Raw genomic sequence first — 22638 nt, 5'->3', positions numbered from 1 at the left:
ATCTAGTCATAAATAGACATGAAACAGTTCCATGGACTTTGCAAAAGTAAGAAGATATGATTTTCATTTCAGGTGGCCTCTCATATTGTCTAAATCTCATCATGAGATAACTATAATGCTTTTCTCTTCTTCAAGCCCCACTTTGTCCTAGTTTACATGAGAACTCTTGAGGTTTACCTTCTCTTGCAAGTAATAACAACGACTATAACTTTAAATAGTCACTGAGCAAATGTGAAACTGTACAATAAACAAAAGCAATGCAGGGTATAGAATATCTTGCTAGCATCTGCCTCAGTCCCTCCCCCCCACTACACTACTGTAGAGTGTATTCTGCTCTCTACTTCTTTTTTTTTTTTTTTTTTTTTTTTAAATAAATTTTTATTAATGGTAATGGGATGACATTAATAAATCAGGGTACATATATTCAAAGAAAACATGTCTAGGTTATTTTGTCATTAAATTATGTTGCATACCCCTCGCCCAAAGTCAGATTGTCCTTCGCCACCCTCTATCTAGTTCTCTGTGCCCCTCCCCCTCCCCCTAACTCTCCCCCTGTCCTCCCTCCCCCCACCCCTGGTAACCACCACACTCTTGTCCATGTCTCTTAGTCTCATTTTTATGTTCCACCAATGTATGGAATCATGTAGTTCTTGTTTTTTTCTGATTTACTTATTTCACTCCTTATAATGTTATCAAGATCCCACCATTTTGCTGTAAATGATCTGATGTCATCGTTTCTTATGGCTGAGTAGTATTCCATAGTGTATATGTGCCACATCTTCTTTATCCAGTCTTCTATTGAAGGGCTTTTTGGTTGTTTCCATGTCTTGGCCACTGTGAACAGTGCTGCAATGAACATGGGGCTACATGTGTCTTCACGTATCAATGTTTCTGAGTTTTGGGGGTATATACCCAGTAGAGGGATTGCTGGGTCATAAGGTAGTTCTATTTGCAGTTTTTTGAGGAACCACCATACTTTCCTCCATAATGGTTGTACTACCTTACAGTCCCACCAACAGTGAATGAGGGTTCCTTTTTCTCCACAGCCTCTCCAACATTTGCTATTACCCGTCTTGTTGATCATAGCTAATCTAACAGGTGTGAGGTGGTATCTCATTGTAGTTTTGATTTGCATTTCCCTAATAACTAATGAAGCTGTCTGCTCTCTACTTCTGTGGTCACATATAGTGTATGACTGAAAATGTGACAGCTGTTAAATTTATTCAGAGGTCAGAATTCTGGCGACTTCATCTTTTAAAAACAATTTTGTCATTTTTTGAATTGGATTTTATTAGGGTGCCACTAGGTAACCTACTTATAGAGGTTTCAGATCTCCAATTCTACAACATCTCAGTACACCCTATTATGTGTTCACACACCCCCAAGTCAAGATTTTGTCCCTCACAGTTTATCGCCCATATACCCTCCTCTCTTCTACCCTTGCTCTTGCAACTTCACCTTCCCTTTAAAAAGTCCTACAACCAGAAAAAAGGGAAAAGGGCCTTTGAGGAGTGAAAATATCTGCCTCAAAGTCCATAAACTTTTCTTGGTATAAGAGGCCCTCACTTTAAATATTGCCAATGATTTTCAGTGCATATTCTGGCTTCCTGCTTTCTCAGCCTATAGCAGGTTAGAAAGAGGGAATGAAAGTGGGAGGGAGGGAAAGGATGGAGGACTGTTAGAGGGAGGGTTATTTCTTGTAACAAGATGTGCACTTTGAAAGTTCTCTGACAGCCTGACAGTAGAGAAAGAGAAATTCCATGGCTAACCCACCTACCACCAACCAAATGAAAACCAGCAAAGGTTTGTGGGCTACAGGCAAAGGGGCAATGCCTCCATATAGTCTTTTTATGCTCCAAGGGTTCACAAAACACTACCGTTTTTGAGCCATCAAGAAGTGAAATTATGTTCACTATACTTTCTTTAGAAGGTAGAGAAGCACACCTTATATTTTTACACAGAAAATGATCAAAAGTAGGAGGAAAAGGTTTTGTTCCTTAAAGGAAAAGGTTTAGTTATATGGAGCATTCACTCATGTAAAATTATAATTTGAAGATATTGAGGAAATGAGATAAATGTGGTAGGCCTTACATGATGGAATGGATTTTACTTCTTTGTAAGTTTTAAAAGATAGAAAAAGAGGAACAAAAGCATTGCGAGAAAAAAAAAAACTACATGTCTTGTGGTTCTTCACCCTGACTTTGCTGTTAGGGAAATTGTGGCTTTTGCTCCTGCTTTTATAAAATATCTCTTCCTCTGCAAAGAGTCCTTTCTGAAGATGAAACGCCATTCCCGGAAGTAAGTGCAGCCTGCATATTTCAAGATGAGAATGACAGGGAGAAAGAAAATTATTTTGCTACACCACAGCTTGAAATTATGGAAGAGCATATTGGGTTTTAGGAAACTTGAAGCTGTAACTTAAGGTCAAATAGGAAACTATGTAATAAAATAAAAGCAATGCAGACTATAGAATATTCTTGTTAGAATCTGCCTCAATCCTCCTCCCCACCCTACACTATGGTTGCATGTATTTTGTTTTCTAGTCCTTTTCTGAAACAGCAGCTCCTGCCACTCTTTTTCCCTGTGTCTGCTTCATTTTTTTCTGTAAACAATTTACCACCACCCGACATTACACCATCACATATTTATTTGTCTGTTTTTATACTCTTTCATTAGAATGTAGGTTCTGTGAGTGCAGGAACTCTTTTTCTTATGTACTTATAAAAATCATTTTTAGTGCTTGGCACATAGCAGATAATCAGTAGATATTTATTGAATAAATAATGGGCTCATCTGATTTGACTCAACAAATCAAATAAAGATCAAATCAAATCAAGTCAAAATCCACCTGACCAGGCGGTGGCGCAGTGGATAGAGTGTCGGACTGGGATGCGGAGGACCCAGGTTCGAGATCCCGAGGTCACCAGCTTGAGCACGGGCTCATCTGGCTTGAGCAAAGCTCACCAGCTTGGACCCAAGGTTGCTGGCTCGAGCAAGGGGTCACTTGGTCTGCTGTAGCCCCATGGTCAAGGCACATATGAGAAAGCAATCAATGAACAACTAAGGTGTCGCAACGAAAAACTGATGATTGATGCTTCTCATCTCTCTCCGTTCCTGTCTGTCTGTCCCTGTCTATCCCTCTCTCTGACTCTCTCTCTATAAAAAGAAAAAAAAAAATCAAGTCAAAAGCCAAACATTTTTTGACAAAAAGTTTTCTTCAGGTATATCTTTAAGTATCTTCTGCTCCATGTGTTTGTTCTGCTTTGTTCCTCAAGAGTAATAGGCTGGCATATGTTAAAATCATCTGTCTAAAATCACTAACATCAGCCTGACCAGGCCGTGGCGCAGTGCATAGAGCTTCGGACTGGGGTGTGGAGGACCCAGGTTCGAGACCCCGAGGTCACCAGCTTGAGTGCAGGCTCATCTGGTTTGAGCAAGGCTCACCAGCTTGAGCCCAAGGTCACTGGCTTGAGCAAAGGGTCACTCGGTCTGCTGTAGCACCCCAGTCAAGGCACATATGAGAAATCAATCAATGAACAATTAAGGAGCCGCAACAAAGAACTGATATTTCTCATCTCTCTCCGTGTCTTTCTGTCCCTCTCTCTGTCTCTGCCACAAAAAATAAAATAAAATAAAAAAATAAAAAGATAAAAAAATTAAAAAAAAATTTAAATCACTAAAATCATCTGTAGGATTTTTTAATTTGCTTTTAATTTTGCTTTATTTCCCTAAGACTATCTACCAAGGGAAACAACCTAAGTGGATTGGTTTATTATATTACTTTGTTGCTTATAATTTTAATCTGCTATATTTTGATGTTGCTCTTCCATTTCTTTTTTTACTCCTGCCCACTTCCTTTTTGTATCCTTTTGTTGTCTATTGCCCTAAAATTCATCTTTGGATCCTTGTAGTATCTTCTTCTTTAAGGTCCCCCCCCTTAATTTTAATATAGCCCAAATTTATTATTTTTCCCCTTTATGGTAATGTTTTTCATGTCCTTTAAAAAGATCTTTGCTTGCTTCAAAGTAATAAAGATACTACTTCATCTTGTGCTACAGTGTTTTGTTCTGGTTGCCATTTCTCACTCTAGAAATGTAGAGCTTTTGCTAAGGCTCACAGAATAGTTCACATCCAGGACATGTGCTAGCTCTACACCAAATGAAAATTAGGTAGAGTCCTCTGCCCTGATCTCTGTCACCATATTCTTGTGGTTTGTGACTCACAAGAAGAAAAAGCTTGCTTTTGGGTGGAAAACTAGTCCGCTTCAGACCTATCTCTTCCAGGAACACTAAAAGCCAGAAAAGGATAGAAAAATGTTTATAGCATTTTAAGAAAAAGAAAATGGAAACCAAGAATTGGTGACCTAAGCCCTGGCCGGTTGGCTCAGTGGTAGAGCGTCAGCCTGGCGTGCAGAAGTCCTGGGTTCGATTTCCAGCCAGGGCACACAGGAGAAGCGCCCAACTGCTTCTCCACCCCTCCCCCTCTCCTTCCTCTCTGTCTCTCTCTTCCTCTCCCGCAGCCATGGCTCCATTGGAGCAAAGTTGGCCCGGGCGCTGAGGATGGCTCCATGGCCTCTGCCTCAGGTGCTAGAATGGCCCTGGTAGCAACAGAGCAACGCTCCAGATGGGCAGAGCATCACCCCCTGGTGGGCGTGCTGGGTGGATCCCGGTCAGGTGCATGCGGGAGTCTGTCTGACTGCCTCCCCGTTTCCAACTTCAGAAAAATACAAAAAAAAAAAAAAAGAATTGGTGACCTAGCCAAAGTACTCATCAATTATAGAGGCAGCTGCCGTTTGGGCAATACAACTCTTCAGAGTTGTTCTTAAAACAAACAAGAGTTGAAAAACATGCATATGGAAGAAGGTTAAAGAAATCTTGACTATTTTGTGCCAAGGAAAAGATATATTTTAAAAGATTCCCACATACTCTACTGATATAGATGGAACACAGTGCCTATGTATAAGGTCTATAATAAAATGTTCCATGAAAAGAGATGCTCAAAAATACCATGGTGAAATCAAGTGAATGCAGTTAACACGCTACTCTTGTCACCAACATGTATGATGGAACGCTAGGTAAATGTCTGCTTTATATATTTAATGCCATCCAACTTTACTGCCTGATGATTTGGCAACAACCTGAAATTCTCAGTTATTGAACATTGGCAGACTCTGTCCTGAAAGTTCATAACAGAACAGAGAGCAAGGAAAGATATTCTTTGTCATAAGTCTAAAACATGGGTGGGTGTAAGACAAAGGAAAAGAGAGGGGAAAACTAACACAGGGAATGTATGTTTAGCACATACATTGAGATAATCTTGATATTTCCATGCTCAGCTTCTACCTCTGGGTAATGACAAGGCAGCACGTTCTAATCCAGCTTGTCAGGATGAGCTGCCGCAGGAAAGACTCACTATATTCCACTACAATGTGGCTTTAAATCCCCCTCCTCAAACATAAATTTGGAATATTATTTTATTAACCAGTGTCACCCCAATAAATTCAACAAGAAAACAAATAAATGAAAAACAAAACAAAACAAAAACAATCACCCGTAATAGTTCCGCTGACGTTGGCCTTTCCTGAGGTATTTTCTGTAGGCAGTAATCAACAAATCTCCTGAAAGAGTCCGTCCTGTGTGTGCAAATACATTGAAAGAAAATGAAATCAGGGTCTGCAGAACACATGGATTACTTAAAATAATTTTCATTCCAGGGAAAATTTTACATGTTAGATTTTTAATAAAATACCTTTTGGGATATTAGAGGAATTGAACCATTTTCAAGAGGTATCTAAAATAGTATCTAAAATTAATTCTTTTGGCTAATGAATGTGGACACTTCAAATTAGTCAACATAAACATATCTTAATATATAAGCAAGGTCAAACCAAAACATCTATGAGACAGTGAAAATACTATAATTATATAATAGTTTTATATACATTTTTCTCTCCAAAGATAACTCTAAGTCTCAAGCCTATATTCTCCATGACCAGTTGGTAAGTGTTCCATCACCCACAACTTATAACCAGGTACTAGAGTTTGAAGCATAAGTCAGAGAACCTAGGAATATGCTTCCTGGATGAAAATACTGCCTAGCTTGAAAAGTCCACTTTGTCTACTCTTTTAAAAAATTGCCCTTTTCCTAAAACTCACCTTGTGGCCCGAATGTTTATCAAAATGTTGTCATGTTCAGCAAGGAACATTACATCTTTTGAATAGATAGTATATGTTCTGTCCCAATATATTTAAATATACATATAGTAAAAAAAAAAAAAAAAGACACCTGGAAAAATAATAACATCAAAGAGGGTACTTTATGTTTGTTTAGAAGTGATAAGAGCTGGGACAACCAGTACAAGACTGTCATGACTTGAGACTAGAGTTGTTAGGAAGGTAGCAGGGCATGTTCCCTGTAGATTTTCAGGTACTTCACATACTAAGAACACAGTACAAGCTACAGTGAGGGAAGAACTAACAAGTGTGTGTTTGTATGTGTGTATGTGTATAGCCAGTTAATGCCATGTCACTCTTTATAATGTACAATGAAGAAATGGAATGCTTTCCAGGTAAGGTATTTAACATGAAATTTAATGACACTGCCAAACACATAGAGTGATTTCCTTAGAGATTTCAAACAATGGTAGTCTTACCATTCATTAGACTGTAAAGTTGGGGAGTCATTCTGGGCAATGTGATATAAGGCACTCATCGCATTCATGTTGAAAAGAGGGGGCTTCCGTTCCGCTGAAAGGGAAAGAAACATAATAAAGAAATGCTTGAAAGAAATTAGACAGAGAAATAAGGAACTATGAGCAACCCGTTGCTGCCAAATCAATAGCTCCTTACTGTCATCATGCTTCATAATCCACTTATTTTAATATCTTAGGTCAGCCCAGAATAGTCATTCAGAAGAAGCTGCTGGTCATCTTAATGTACACTGGTGAAGCTCCTAATGGACCCATTTCAAGAGTGTGAAAGAAAATTGTATAATGTTTTTCACATATCTTCTAAAGCAGAGGTCCCCAAACTACGGCCCACGGGCCGCATGCAGCCCCCTGAGGCCATTTATCCAGCCCCCGCCGCACTTCCGGAAGGGGCACCTCTTTCATTGGTGGTCAGTGAGAGGAGCATAGTTCCCATTGAAATACTGGTCAGTTTGTTTATTAAAATTTACTTGTTCTTTATTTTAAATATTGTATTTGTTCCCATTTTGTTTTTCTACTTTAAAATAAAATATGGCAGTGTGCATAGGGATTTGTTTATAGTTTTTTTATAGTCCGGCCCTCCAACAGTCTGAGGGACAGTGAACTGGCCCCCTGTGTAAAAGTTTGGGGACCCCTGTTCTAAAGGCTAGTCTTTTCCTATCTTCTCACAATAGGTATGAATATTGTGAACAAAAACCTGACAAGTTCAGGGGGCTAATGTAACAGGACCAAAAGTGACCACTCATGACCATGATCCCAATATAAATTATGAACTGGCAGGGCGTGGTGGATAATCAAGCCCCAGGCCTATAGCTTCCTTGGTAAAGGTTACTCTGCCATAAGTGAGTCCTGACCATTGTTCTTGTGCATCAGGTCGACACACCTTTGAAATACCAGAGTAATCATTTCCAGGCCCACTCAGAGGCTTAACCACTCTCACAAGAGCAGGTGCACCAAAACTCCTCATTGTTATCTTATTGCCACCATACTGTTTTCATCTACTGTATATGTTAAACGTTAACTATCCTATATCCACCAATGTAAAATAAGTATGCGTCTCTCCATTTTGCTTTGTATCCAATCTCAGAGCTTTCCCCGTTTTGCTTTCTCCTGCCTCCTTATTCTACCACCAATAAATTTCATGGGACCTCCCTTACGTTTTCTCCATTGACTCAAACTGTATAAAAAGAACTGCCTAACTGCCATTCTCTGGAACATTTTCTTGATCCATTGAGAATTTGCTTTGGGCATGTCCTTAGTTTGGCTCAAATAAATACTAATAAACTCATAAAATTGTTCTATAGGTTTGGATGTTCTTAGGTCAACCATATCTTTGTGTGTGTGTGCGTGCTTTAATTAAAAAATGTGTATTCATTGGAAAAATTCAGAAAGCATAGAAAAGTAAAGTGAAAAAATATTATAAAATGGAACATCTTAAATGTCACTGACACAGTATGGGAGATAAAATGATTTAACTCAACAAACACTGTTTGAAGGATCACCCAGGCCAGAGAACTGGTATGGGAAGGGGTGGAGGGTAAGTGGGAGGGAGGAGGATAAGAAATAAACAAGGCTTAGTCCATCCCATTCTAAAAAGAAACTCCGCGAATCTAGTATTGATAGAAGGTTTGCTCCACCCCTGCCTACTGTGATCTCTTCTTTGGAATTCCTACCGCTCTTTTTTAGTTTACTGCTCATTTTGGCATGTGCTCACTTATTGCATTTACATAAACATAAAAATCTTTTCTTTTAAAGACAATCATAAACTCTTAAGAGCAAGATCTCATAAGCCAAATACTCTTATTTCATTTATTGCCTGAGAATATGTAATAAGATTCTATTCACATATTAGACACTCTATTTGTTGACCAAAGAAACAAGGTTCTAGCTCTGAGTACAGTTAATTTTATGCTATTTATTAGTTATTATGTCATAAGAGATAAATCACTATCTCATTCTACCATGCTTATCCTAATGGGTTCTTCATACAGTCCCAGTTTGTAATTCATAATCTGATCTCTAGTTTCATCAGAGCATCTTTTTTTTTTTTTTTTGTACTTTTCTGAAGTGAGAAGCAGGGAGGCAGACAGACAGACTCCCTAATGTGCCTGACAAGGATCCACCCGGCATGCCGACCAGGGGGCATTGCTCTGTTGCAACCTGAGCTATTCTACTGCCTGAGGCAGAGGCCACAGAGCCATCCTCAGCTCCTGGGCCAACTTAGCTCCAATTGAGCCTTGGCTGCGGGAGGGGAAGAGAGAGACAGAGAAGAACGAGAGGGGGAGGGGTGGAGAAGCAGATGGGCGCTTCTCCTTTGTGCCCTGGCCGGGAATCAAACCTGGGACTTCCACACAAATGGAACCCAGGACTCCCACATGCTGGGCCGATGCTCTATCACAAAGCGAACTGGCCAGAGCCAGAGCATCTTGGTTTTTAAGTCAAGATTTGTCTATTAACCACTTAAAAAATGGCAAGTTGAGCTTATTCTATGCAATTTTAAGAAATAGAATAAGAAGTAACAAGGAAGATATTTTTATTTATTTATTTATTTATTTTGTATTTTTCTGAAGCTGGAAACGGGGAGAGACAGTCAGACAGACTCCCGCATGCGCCCGACCGGGATCCACCCGGCACGCCCACCAGGGGCGACACTCTGCCCACCAGGGGGCGATGCTCTGCCCCTCCAGGGAGTCGCTCTGCCGCGACCAGAGCCACTCTAGCGCCTGGGGCAGAGGCCAAGGAGCCATCCCCTGCGCCCGGGCCATCTTTGCTCCAATGGAGCCTTGGCTGCGGGAGGGGAAGAGAGAGACAGAGAGGAAGGAGGGGGGGGGTGGAGAAGCAAATGGGCGCTTCTCCTATGTGCCCTGGCCGGGAATTGAACCCGGGTCCCCTGCACGCCAGGCCGAGGCTCTACCGCTGAGCCAACCGGCCAGGGCCAAGGTATTTTTACTCATAGAAGGAAGAACCAGTGAAAAGCCAGAGTGGTACAAAACAAAACACCCCCTCCCAGCTTGAAAGGAATAATGTTGAGAATAGAGAACTTGGAGTTACTGGCACTGCTAAAGAAGGAAACTTGACTTATTCATCTGTGATATTTTGGAGAGGTCTCTTAGAGCAGGGGTCGGGAACCTTTTTGGCTGAGAGAGCCATGAACGCCACATATTTTAAAATGTAATTCTGTGAGAGCCATACAACGACCCGTGTACATTACACATTATCCAATAAAAATTTGGTGATGTCCCGGAGGACAGCTGTGATTGGCTCCAGTCACCTGCAAACATGAACATGAGTGGTAGAAAATGAATGGATTGTAATACATGAGAATGTTTTATATTTTCAATGTTATTATTTTTATTAAAGATTTGTCTGCGAGCCAGATGCAGCCATCAAAAAGCCACATCTGGCTCCCGAGCCATAAGTTCCCAACCCATCTTAGAGTCTCGACTAATGATCTCTGATATCTTTGAAAGTGTCTACGAGTCTACAAATATTTATTAACCTCTCAACATGATCCTTTATCGTCAGGAAATAGCTACCAGTATTATAGGGACATGAACTGTTAATAAATGAAAGTTTGAAAGTTGCCGTGTGGACCTGTAGGTTTATATCTGCTTCTAGTACATAAAAGAAATAACTGGATCAGGTATATTTTTCAAGGGGTAGACTCTAGAAAGTCGGCCTTCTGAAAACTTAAAGTATTTAAAGCCACGAGTAACTAGGAATGCATCATGCAACCATCAATGGTTTCCTATCACTCTTAGGACACATCCAGACCCTTAAACATAGCCTGTTGGCCTTTACTAACATGCCCCTGGCTAGCTCCAGCACTTCAGTGTAAGAGCAATCTTTCTCCCCCGTCTCCTCATGTTATCTTTTGCTTCACTGTATGATCCAAGCTCACAGCATCTCAACACATGCTGCTATTTGTCTAGACCCCCATCTCACTTTTGTTCCCTAAACTTTATCTGGTTAATTCTTGCCAATCCTTCAGGTTTTATCTGAAATATAATTTCATTTCTGCATTAATTTAATAAACATTTACTCCAGGCTTGTTATATGCTTACAATCACTTCCTCAGGGAAGTCTTTTCTGACCTCTCAGACTAGGTCTCCCATTAGATTTTGTCATTGCAAATTACACTCTTCCTTTCTATTACCCATCACAACCATAATTAATTATTTGTGTAATTCTATAGGTAATGTGTGTCATCTTTGCTAAATTTCATGAGGGCAGGAACAATGCCTTTTATGTTCAGCTTTGTATTTCCAGTGCTGTGTGCAACACCTGGTATTTATTTTTAGTGGCCAAAATACCTATAAAATGAGTATATGAAGATAAGGCAAGGAAGAAACTCTATCAACAAAGAATCTTTGTGCAGCATGAAGTCACACAGTGACTGCGAAGAGACTAAGTCTTGGGCCTTGCATCAGATACTATGGGATGACTTCATTCACTATCAGAAGGATAGGAGCCCTCACATTCGCTGGCAAAAAATATAAAATTCAAGTCGCTCAGAAGAACACTGAATTGTACAGCAGAAACAGCAGGAAAGGAGGATGAAAGAAAGAAGGAAACAGAAATTTAGGAAGAGGAAAGAACAAAAGCAAAAAACAAAATTTAGTTCAATGTTGCTCAAATCAGAAGCAGGAGTGGGGAGCACCTGTAAGTCACAGGCACTCTGTCCGTAAACAGACAGAATTTAACTGACCACACAGTGGCAGAGGGGTTCTCATACAGAGAAGCACGTGACTGAAGGTATGTACGCCAAACACAGCACAGTTCTACGGTCTGGGAAACTTTCACTAAATATTAATTTCAGATGGCCTCACATATGTTCAAGTCCTTTGCCATATGTAGTACATAAATCCTCTGAGTCATGGTGACAGGATTCATTGCTAATCCAGAATACAATAGAGCAAGGGTTGGCAAACTATGGGCCAAATTCACCTAGCAGCCTGTTTTGGTAAAGTTTTATTGGAACACAGCCACACCCTGTCTATGGCTGCTTTCATGCTATGCAGCAGAGATGAGTATTTATGACAGAGAAATGTATGGCCTGCAAAGCCTAAAGCAGTTATCTGGTCCTTTACAGAAAGTTTGTCAACCCTCCCTGTACAATGAATTAATCTACATACAAACTTCTACATAAGCAGCAGAATAGGAGCTGAGATTGCTTTTGAAGCCACCTTGTGATAGGTAATCCATATCTGCTAAAAAAAAAAAAGAAAAGAGTGGAATTATAAAAAAGCTGAATTAACTAAATTAAAAGAAAAAATTATTTCTACTTAATTTAAAGACAATGATCAAATTTTTGGGGATGTTCCATGTGTGTTTTATGAGATCAAGGTTCAGAAAGATCGGTTCATTTGAAGCCTTTGGACATGGCTCTGCTTGGCAAAGCTCATGCTAAATTGTAGATGGCACAAAGGCAAGAGATTTCTGATGAACAAATATGGTTGACAGTCATAGTAATGATAATAATAATTGCTACCATTTACTGAGTTCCTATTACATGTCAGGCTCCCACTTGCCATATGTATTCATAATTCTCACAATACTTTGGCAAAATAAGCATTATTATAATTCAGATTTCCCAGCTGAAGAAACAAAGGGTCAGCTAGCCTAAATATAAAACCAAATCAGGCAGAAAGTGGCTAACGTGGGCTTTCAACCCAGTCCTGTAAGACTCCAAGACCTGTGTTCTTTTCACTAGGCTTCATTGCCTCTTCAATAATTCTGCCTTTTCTAATAGATAGTACTCGTATTTCAAAAATGAAAAAAAAAAAAAAGGTAGAAACTTTCTAAGACTAAGTAGCTTAACACAATAGCCAAACACAACATTCACTTATGAACAGATAAATGATGAGTGGCTAACATGGAAGAAAATTCCAAGCAAAGAAACTACATAACGTTTCTATCCCCACCCCCTGGAGAATTCATTTCTGAACATGGGCAATTCCCTGTCAATGCTGATGGGCTATTTTTCAGCTTCTACCATGATCTCTGCTGGTGAACTAAGAGCATCACATTAACTTCTCTTAAAATAATCTTGAAAATTAGCCCTGGCCGGTTGGCTCAGCGGTAGAGCGTCGGCCTAGCGTGCGGAGGACCCGGGTTTGATTCCCGGCCAGGGCACACAGGAGAAGCGCCCATTTGCTTCTCCACCCCTCCGCCGCGCCTTCCTCTCTGTCTCTCTCTTCCCCTCCTGCAGCCGGGGCTCCATTGGAGCAAAGATGGCCCAGGTGCTGGGGATGGCTCTGTGGCCTCTGCCTCAGGCGCTAAAGTGGCTCTGGTCACAACATGGCGACGCCCCGGAAGGGCAGAGCATCGCCCCCTGGTGGGCAGAGCGTCGCCCCTGGTGGGCGTGCCGGGTGGATCTCGGTCGGGCGCATGCGGGAGTCTGTCTGACTGTCTCTCCCTGTTTCCAGCTTCAGAAAAAAATAAAAATAAAAAAAAATAATAATAATAATCTTGAAAATTAATGTATCTGGTAACTGGACTTTTTTTTTTTTTTTGGTATTTTTCCAAAGTTAGAAGCAGAAAGGTAGTCAGACAAACTTCCACACATGTCCGACCAGGATCCACGTGGCATGCCCACCAGGGGGCCATGTTCTGCCCATCTGGAGTGTTGCTCCACTGCAATCGGAGCCATTCTAGCGCCTGAGGCGGAGGCCATGGAGCCATCCTCAGTGCCTGGGCCAACTTTGCTCCATCTGAGCCTTGGCTGTGGGAGGGGAAGATATAATATATATCTATATCTATCTATATCTATATCTGTATCTATATCTATATAGATATAGATGTCTAGAGAGAGAGAGAAAAGAGAGGAGGAGGGGTGGAGAAGCAGAGAAGCAGATGGGCGCTTCTCCTGTGTGCCCTGACCAGAAATTGAATCCAGGACTTCCACACGCGGGGCCGACGCTCTACTGCTGAGCCAACCAGCCAGCGCCAGTGACTGGACAATTTTATTGTTCAAAAGTTTTCCAAAGATTCGTGCATTTAACTCGTTCTTTCAGTGGAAGATCAATGTAACAAAAGATAATTTGTAAAAGAGGCTTAACCATTTAGGGACGGTCCCGCCTGATCTAGGAAAGAGGGGACAGTGCCAGTAACTTCATCGTCTTCCTGCTTGTGATATTACAATTAAACTTCTAGATTAGGGAACTTTAGAAGAGATATCAAAACATTTAGGCACTGTCCACAACTTCTAATGTAATTTCAACATTAAAAGTATAATTTAAAATACACTGTGCCTGGAATTTCATGAAACCTCAAACATACAAAAAACTTAGAAAAAGCATTACTTAGAGCTTACATGTAGTTTGATTTTCTTTTATGTAAAAAACAAAACAAACCTTCTTTTTAATGCCAAGAAGATAGAGATGTATGGTAAAGCTGCCAAAAAGGTATCTGTATATTTTATTACATTACCAATATAATAACTTTTGAATAATTGCTGAGAAGTTAAATGTTCTTGTTAACAATTTTATTTTGTGAACATTAAGCATATACTATCATTTTTCTTTAAACCTAAGATGACATTGGATATAAGATGCAACACTATTTTACATATAACTTAGAAGAGAAAATGCTGCCAATTATAAAATGCTGTTGCCTGTAAAATACCTCTCAATTTTAAAGATATGTTAAAATGTAAATTAAAAATTTTAATGAAATACAATATAGAGCAGCATTGTGCTGATAATGGCTAACAGTTATTGGGTATATCCTATGTATTCTATACAATAATAAGCACTTTAAATGCATATTTTCATTTAATCCAGACCATTCACAGAAGGTAGGAGATCTTATTATGCAAGTTCCAGAGAATTAAAATATTTGACCAAAGTCATATAATTAAAACACTGCAATCAAAGAAAAATAAAAAACTCATAGACACAGATAGCAGTGTGGGGGTTGCAGGAGGGAAAGGGGGAAGGGGGTGGAGGAGGGTAGAGGGAGGAGAGATGTGATGGTGGGAGACTTGACTTGGAATGGTGAACACAAAATGCAATGAACAGACGATATACGTATCGCTGTGTACCTAAAACTTGTATAAGTCTATTAACCGATGTCAACCCAATAAATCTGATAAAAAATTAAAAAAAAAAAAGACACACAAAAAAGTCAGCTGTCCTTTGAGACTTCAGTAATTACTACATCAACATAGTACAAAAACTAATGTGGTGATGATCTTGAATCATAAAAGGGTATAGGTGGTTCGATCTGTTTAAGAAGGTTGGAAAGGGTAGAATCCATGTTACATTTTAGAAAGTTTTGGTAAGAAGAAAAACTCGTTAAAACAGGGGGTGGGGCCCTGGCCGGTTGGCTCAGCGGTAGAGCGTCGGCCTAGCGTGCGGAGGACCCGGGTTCGATTCCTGGCCAGGGCACACAGGAGCAGCACCCATTTGCTTCTCCACCCTTCCGCCGCGCTTTCCTCTCTGTCTCTCTCTTCCCCTCCCACAGCCAAGGCTCCATTGGAGCAAAGATGGCCCGGGCGCTGGGGATGGCTCTGTGGCCTCTGCCTCAGGCGCTAGAGTGGCTCTGGTCGCAACATGGCGATGCCCAGGATGGGCAGAGCATCGCCCCCTGGTGGGCAGAGCGTTGCCCCATGGTGGGCGTGCCGGGTGGATCCCGGTCGGGCGCATGCGGGAGTCTGTCTGACTGTCTCTCCCTGTTTCCAGCTTCAGAAAAATGAAAAAAACAAAAAAAAACAAAAAAAACCGGGGTGGGCATTAACTAGCCGTAAAGTTGAACTTGGGTGGTACGTCCTCTTAACTGAGTGTTAGAACTGAGGAGTTATATATGGTTTCAATGTCTAAGTACAATGTTGGTTCATTTTAGAATATAAATGACAGAAACAGGAAGAATCCTACATATAAACGCAATTACTGGTAGCTGTTACTGAGCATTTGCTGTGTGCCAGGTACTATGCTAAACACTTTACATATGTTATCTTACTGAAAGTCAGACAATACCTATTATTTATGTATTGTCATTTTCACTTCGATGAGAAAACTGAGGCTGTGGGAAATTAGGAAAATGGTCCCAGGTCTCACAGTCTGAATCAACACGTTCCACAACTCCAGGAGGTGTCAGCCATATCCTAGACGATGGGAGCATCTGCTGGAGTTACGTGCAGCCACGCATGGTGGGTGTGCCAGCTAAGTGTCAGTAAAACCAAAACTCAAGTCCGGTGTATCTACTTCTAAAGCTTACTAAACACGGCCAACTCTGCAACACAGGGCATTAGTTTTTGTTTCTGTTTATTATTAAAAGGTTAAATTACTTGATTTCAAAAACATAACAATTTTCAGAAGGTTGTAACAGGCACCTATCACTTCAATTGTATCGTACTTGTTTCAAATCCTTACTCACCCAATTCAATACAGGTAATCCCAAGTGACCAGATATCAACTTTCCCATCATACTGGCCTTCATCCATAGCTAAGATCACCTCCGGAGCCATCCTGCCAAACATAATATACAAAACTCAAGTTGTAAATTATAAACTAAATTCATCTAATAAAGTGATTCAATGAAATAATTGTTTTTGAGGGTATTATAAAATTTTATTTGACAAAGATATTACTTCTTCAAACAAAGCATTTGTAAAGAATGCTATTTAAAATGTAAATAATATAATTGGTGATTTAAGTGAAATAATACATTATTTTCAGTAAACCCTGGTTCCACTGTCTCCTTTAAGTTTGATTTTTACTGTTACTTAACCTTTCCGTATATCAGTTTCTTCTGCAAAAATGAAGAGAATTCTAGTAGCTACTTCAGAGATTTATTTAAAAATTAATATTTAGCCCTGGCCGGTTGGCTCAGCGGTAGAGCGTCGGCCTAGCGTGCGGAGGACCCGGGTTCGATTCCCGGCCAGGGCACACAGGAGAAGCGCCCATTTGCTTCTCCACCCCTCCACCGTGCTTTCCTCTCTGTCTCTCTCTTCCCCTCCCACAGCCAAGGCTCCATTGGAGCAAAGATGGCCCGGGCGCTGGGGATGGCTCTGTGGCCTCTGCCTCAGGCGCTAGAGTGGCTCTGGTCGCAACATGGAGACGCCCAGGATGGGCAGAGCATCGCCCCCTGGTGGGCAGAGCGTTGCCCCATGGTGGGCGTGCCGGGTGGATCTCGGTCGGGCGCATGCGGGAGTCTGTCTGACTGTCTCTCCCTGTTTCCAGCTTCAGAAAAATGGAAAAAGAAAAAAAAAAAAAATTAATATTTAGCCCTGGCTGGTTTGCTCAGTGGTAGAGCGTCGGCCTGGCGTGCAGAAGTCCAGGGTTCGATTCCCGGCCAGGGCACACAGGAGAAGCGCCCATCTGCTTCTCCACCCCTCCCCCTCTCCTTCCTCTCTGTCTCTCTCTTCCCTTCCTGCAGCCAAGGCTCCACTGGAGCAAAGATGGCCCGGGCGCTGGGGATGGCTCCTTGGCCACTGCCCCAGGTGCTAGAGTGGCTTTGGTCGCAACAGAGCGATGCCCCGGAGGGGCAGAGCATCGCCCCCTGGTGGGCGTGCCGGGTGGATCCCGGTCGGGCGCATGCAGGAGTCTGTCTGACTGTCTCTCCCTGTTTCTGGCTTCAGAAAAATACAGAAAAAAAAAATTTAATATTTATAAAACACTTAAATAAGCACATAAAAACTATTTGAAAAATATCACATTTTAAAAACAAACAAACAAACATGCTATGATGTTCCTTTGTTTGTCCATAATGGATTTTCATTAGCAGGGCAGGGGTCATGCCAGTTTAATATGTTTGTTCTCTATTAGTACATGTAAGGAGTTGCTTAGTAAATGCTATGTGATGATCAAAAAAATTTAATAGTTGATTTTTTTAGTAGGTAAGTGTCTTTCCAGGGTCATAAGTTATCCTTTAAGGTACAATAAAATTCCAATGTATCTGTAAAAAGAAGGAAAAAGATTGTGAATAGAATGGGGTAAAACTAAATCAGAATGATAAACTCGGTAAAGTATCAGAGAACTCAACAGAGACAAGAACCTGGATTTCTTTCATTGAAAGGCAATATTCGTGCTCACTGGCTAGAGGAGGTTAAAGAAGCTACCATCCTTGCCTAGAGACTCTGCCTCAAGAGAAAAGTCGAAAAGCAACTTTCAGTGAAATCTAAAACCTGAGCTTGGACAGTATGTTGATAATCCTGCTCAGTTTACACACAGTGACATCAACCTTATTTGAACAATTTAAAGTCACTGGAAATTTTATACGAAGTCAGAGAGTCTCTTTTTTGCTTCGTGAGTTTTCTTTCCTTCTCTAATAAAATCTCATTTTAAGAGACATGAGGAGACACTGTCAAAATAACAAAACAAAACAAAATCTTGTTTGCGTATGCATCTTTTTAAAACAGTGTCACGTTTTCTAATTCTACATACCAGTAAGGTGTGCCCACAAAGGAGTTGGCAGGAGAAGCCATTGAGGCAGATCCAAAATCAGCTAGTTTCACCTGACCTGGCTCTGTTAGAAGAATATTTCCTGCTTTAATGTCCCTGTAGGAAAAAAAATAAGAGGGTTAGAAAATTACTTTTTAATTTTGATTATGGAATAAGGTCAGCGCATGCAATTAATAAGACAAAAAAGTTTATTTTAAAAAACACTTGCTCAGATAGCCAGAAGGGGATTTAGTAATTACTGTATGTTGTAAGGGGGCCCAGATTCCTGGGCATACTTATAGGTAGGTCATAGTAATTACACTAAAAGATAGAGCTTTCTTCAGAGGGAGGGAGGGAAGGCAATGAGGAAAAAGCCAGACATGGTGGATAAGGAAACCTACTCAGTTGCTACTCTTACAAAACCATACTCATCGATGCTAAATCCAGTCACCAATATTATTCCTGGTGCTGGGAAAATTGGCGCTGTTTACAACTGCCTTTTTTTTTTTTTCCAAATTACATGACATTATTTGGAGCCTAAACAAACTTTCAATGACTCTGTATTGACTACCTATCAATAAACCTCCTCTACACACATACCTTTGCTTTCTTGCCTGTGACCCTTTCTCTCTGCCTTTAATTGTAACTGCAACTCTAAGGCATTTGAGGGTACATGTTATATAGAAGGTGTTATTTTAAAAATAACACTGTACAGTAAAAAGAAGACCCTGAAAGATCAAAACAAACAAGGATTAGGGGTTAGGAAATAGCATTTATTGCATTACTGCAAAGAATCGCAAGTGTTTACTACTAAAGCTTATTAGATGTTTTATGCAGCAAAAGATTTTAAAATATGATTTTTAAAATTCACTCTTCAATATGATCATTTAGAATGAGGAGATGTGGATGTAATCCTTATTGTCTTCAAAAACAGTATGAGGTGTAATGAGTACTAGGAACCAAGAATTGTGAGTTGATGGGCAGTGAAAAGATAAAGCAGAGAGAATGAGGGAACTTTATGCCAAATTGAAAATGATAAGGTTCAAATACTTCCAAAACAACGTTTCCAAAAATCTTCCTTGAAAATTCAGTTTCTTTCCTCATGATGACATTAGGGATTGGCAGAGAGAACTAAAAAAAAGCATTATTTATTTTTCTTACAACAACAAAAAAATCTTTTCTCTATTATCTTCAATTATAACACTGACTGGCTAGCCTCTTAAATCAAAATAATAAAATATGAAACATAGCATTTATTATTAAATAAAGAGCATTCCTTAAAAGTTTTTTGGTCTTTTCAACTCCTTTTGCATATTAAAAGAGGTAAAGTATACAGAATAACACATTAAGGTGCAGATTACGACAGTAAAGACATAAAAAACTGAACTGTGGCTTTAACAGGAACAAGCAAAATCACAAACAAGTTGACATTCAATAATGACATCATGGTACTAAAGAAATATATATATATATATATATATATTTAAAGGCATCAAATCCATAAAATTATGGTTCAGTTTAGTTCATCAATATTTATTATGCATGGTTAGGCTCATTCTATCCTTACAAACAAGCTGAAGTCACAGCAGGAATTTTGGTCTGCCTGTCTTGAGGAAGTTCTGCCTTTTTAGTAGCAGTAACTTGTGATTGCTACTCTCCTGTGATTAAAACAGAAGTAAAAGGGGAACATATGACCTAATAGTTTCATTTCTTCCCAGCAAATGTCAAAGTGCTTTGTTTCTGAGGCACCTCAGACCCTTCATAGCTCACTCGTGTGCCACTATTTCTGCACCGTCACTGGTCACTGCACTAGAAGTGCTCTGCTGAGGAAGGCGACGACTAGAAACAACGTCTTTGTTTAGGAGAAGTTAGCGGTGGGGAGTGGAGGGGGTCTGTGGCAGAAGAAAATATAAGGTAGGAGAAAGCCTCACATTAGGAGTTAGGAAATTTGAGTTTTGATCTTTATTACATAAATGCTGTGAAACTATGGGCAAGTTATTCTTTCTGAGTCCTAGTTTCTTCATCTGCCAAAATCAAGACAATAAAATAATAATACTACCCTAAATACCTATGTGGATTACGGAAACAGAACCATTTTAAAGTGATAAAACAGCATATTTATATAAGATAGACTTGTTATTTGCTATCAGAAGGGGAGAAAAAGCTGAGCTAGGGTATAAATATATGCAAGGAAGGTGAATTTTCTGGCCTTTTCTTCTGATATGGTATCTAAAGGTTACTGAGCCCGTCTTCACATTTCCCTGCAACACCGGGCCTGGAGAATAGTTACCCACAGAACAGAGATAGTGGAAGTCTTTGTGGCTACACAGGAGCGACCAAGAGATAGGAACTAAATTCTGGCAACTTCACTCCTTATATCCAGAAGCAGCAGCAGTCTATTCACTTCCCATAAATCCTTAGGCACCCTAAAAACTGGAGCATGCACTAATTTTCAAGGTTGTTGAATAGAGAGCTATAGCTGAAATGACGATATACCTGGTCTCTAATCTTACCTATGAATCAATGCATGAGAATGCAGGTAGGCTAGCCCTTGCAAGGCACCATGAGTAATGGCCGCGATCTCCACTTCCTGAAGGGGTTTCTTGTGGACTGAGGAAGGAAAAAACATTCAGGCATAGCTGATCAGTTTCATGCCTCTTTTTATCTTATACAGTGATACCAGGCTGAATTATATAGACTTTCTCAAAGGACAAATTGGAAACACATTCATCTAAATACACAGGATATATATTTCCTATAGAATAGCAATAAAATATCAGGTAACAGAAAACCCAAGTATAAAATCAAACAAACAAACCCCTCCAAACAAAATAAAACAGAGCCGGATATTCATGGTAATGAATAATTAATTTACATGTCAGCTGCAAGTTACCTGGCCAGGCCCAAATTTACCAGTCTCTTCTGACATTTTAAACCTGAGAGTGTTTTAGGCTGCATTATTCTCCTCTGTCATGAAGCCATCTATATTAACCCTCTAACTACAGGGGTTCATTATTTGTGAAAGAAGTTAAAAAGCTATTTCTATTCGGATATCAAGGATGATATAAAAAAGTTTATTTTTAGTGTAAATTTTTAACACAGTCTGTGTTTATAACAGCATCTATGGAAAACTGGGTCAGTCAAGATGTTCGAAAGAGTTAAATATCAATATTTAAATGATTTTATTTATTCATTTTTAGAGATGATAGAGAGAGAGAAAGAAAGAGAGAAGGGAGCAGGAACAGGAAGCATCAACTCTCCATATGTGTCTTGACCAGGCAAGCCCAGGGTCTTGAACTGGCGACCTCAGCGCGTCAGGGCTACACCCTACCCACTGTGCTACCACAGGTCAAGCCTAAATATCAATATTTAATTTAATACCTTCTACCTCTCCTTCATAAACATAAATTTGATATTTTTGGTTGCATATACTATACATCCCATTAGCCAAACATTTTAGTAGCACCTGCTCAGGATGGGCCATGAATGTAACAAGACAGCAGGAGGGCTGCTGATCATGACTACTTACAGTGATGTTACAAAGTTTGTATAGCTTATCTATACAACCCTTAAGTTGAAGCCATCATCCATTTAGTTTGTCCAAACTGCGCTTTAATTTAGGAGTAGGTAACATTCTGGTCAAGGTAAAACAGAAAGGAAGGGGCAGTGTTTGGATTCTTACCTTCTAACAAATCAGAAGCTGAGCCTAAGCAATACTCCATCACCAACTGTAAGAGATTAAAATAACAACCAGGACAATGAAGGTTAATAAGAAACTGCTAAAACCAACTGACCAACCTAGGACCTAAGAATACTAGAAGAATAAGTATTCTGACCTACCTGACCCTGGCACTAAATAGATTCTATCATTTTTATCATTTCTTTTTGTTATCTCCTATTTAGAATTGGAATTAGTCCAAGATTTATAAGGGGACTGAATATGGGACAGACAGACAGGAAGGGAGAGAGATGAGAAGTATCAACTTTTTGTTGTGGCACCTTAGTTGTGCATTGACTGCTTTCTCACACGTGCCTTGACTGGTGGGGTGCCAGCCGGACCAGTGACCCCTTGCTCAAGCCAGCAACCATGAGGTCATGTCTATGATCCCACACTCAAGCCGGTGACCTGCATTCAAACTGGTGACTGTGGGGTTTCAAATAGGGTCCTCAGGCCGATGCTCTGTCCACTGTACCATGGCCTGGTCAGGCATACTCTCCTAATTTCTTAAACTGAGTAACTGAATATGCACATTTAACTTCCTTAAACTGAGTATATGGAATATGAACATGGAACTTTAAAATCTAATGGGGTAAATATTTTATATTTATATCTTTATAATTACATATAAAACAACAATATAGTTTGTCATAAATATTCTTCTCCCTATTTTTCCATAACACAAGGGCACTGAGCTGTGGCTGGTTGTTTGCTCCTGACACTAAACAGTGTTAATTGCTGCTTCTAAATGAGTAGGTCTACATTCTAGCTTTCCCAACTTCTTCCTTATGGTCAAGTTAGTCTTGTGGCTCTTTGCATGTGTCTCCAGC

The 22638-nt window shown here is 40.1% G+C and overlaps 1 protein-coding gene across 3 annotated transcripts in view; it reads right to left on the bottom strand.

Annotated features, from left to right (window-relative positions):
• The window catches only part of TAOK3 (TAO kinase 3), a 163246-nt gene that overhangs the window by 52156 nt on the left and 88452 nt on the right, over positions 1–22638 (bottom strand). For all 3 annotated transcript variants that reach the window (XM_066370802.1, XM_066370803.1, XM_066370804.1), the window contains 6 exons: positions 21773–21818; positions 20604–20700; positions 18094–18207; positions 16085–16176; positions 6653–6746; positions 5551–5632 (listed from right to left, as the gene is read on the bottom strand). In XM_066370802.1, the coding sequence (XP_066226899.1) occupies positions 5551–5632; positions 6653–6746; positions 16085–16176; positions 18094–18207; positions 20604–20700; positions 21773–21818 (525 nt within the window). The remainder of the gene's footprint in view (positions 1–5550; positions 5633–6652; positions 6747–16084; positions 16177–18093; positions 18208–20603; positions 20701–21772; positions 21819–22638) is intronic.

The sequence above is a fragment of the Saccopteryx leptura genome, chromosome 2, assembly GCF_036850995.1.
Source record: "Saccopteryx leptura isolate mSacLep1 chromosome 2, mSacLep1_pri_phased_curated, whole genome shotgun sequence".
NCBI classification, from domain to species: Eukaryota; Metazoa; Chordata; class Mammalia; order Chiroptera; family Emballonuridae; genus Saccopteryx; species Saccopteryx leptura.
The sequence above is the reverse complement of the archived record's forward strand: the minus strand, read 5'-3'. Positions and strand labels throughout refer to the sequence as shown.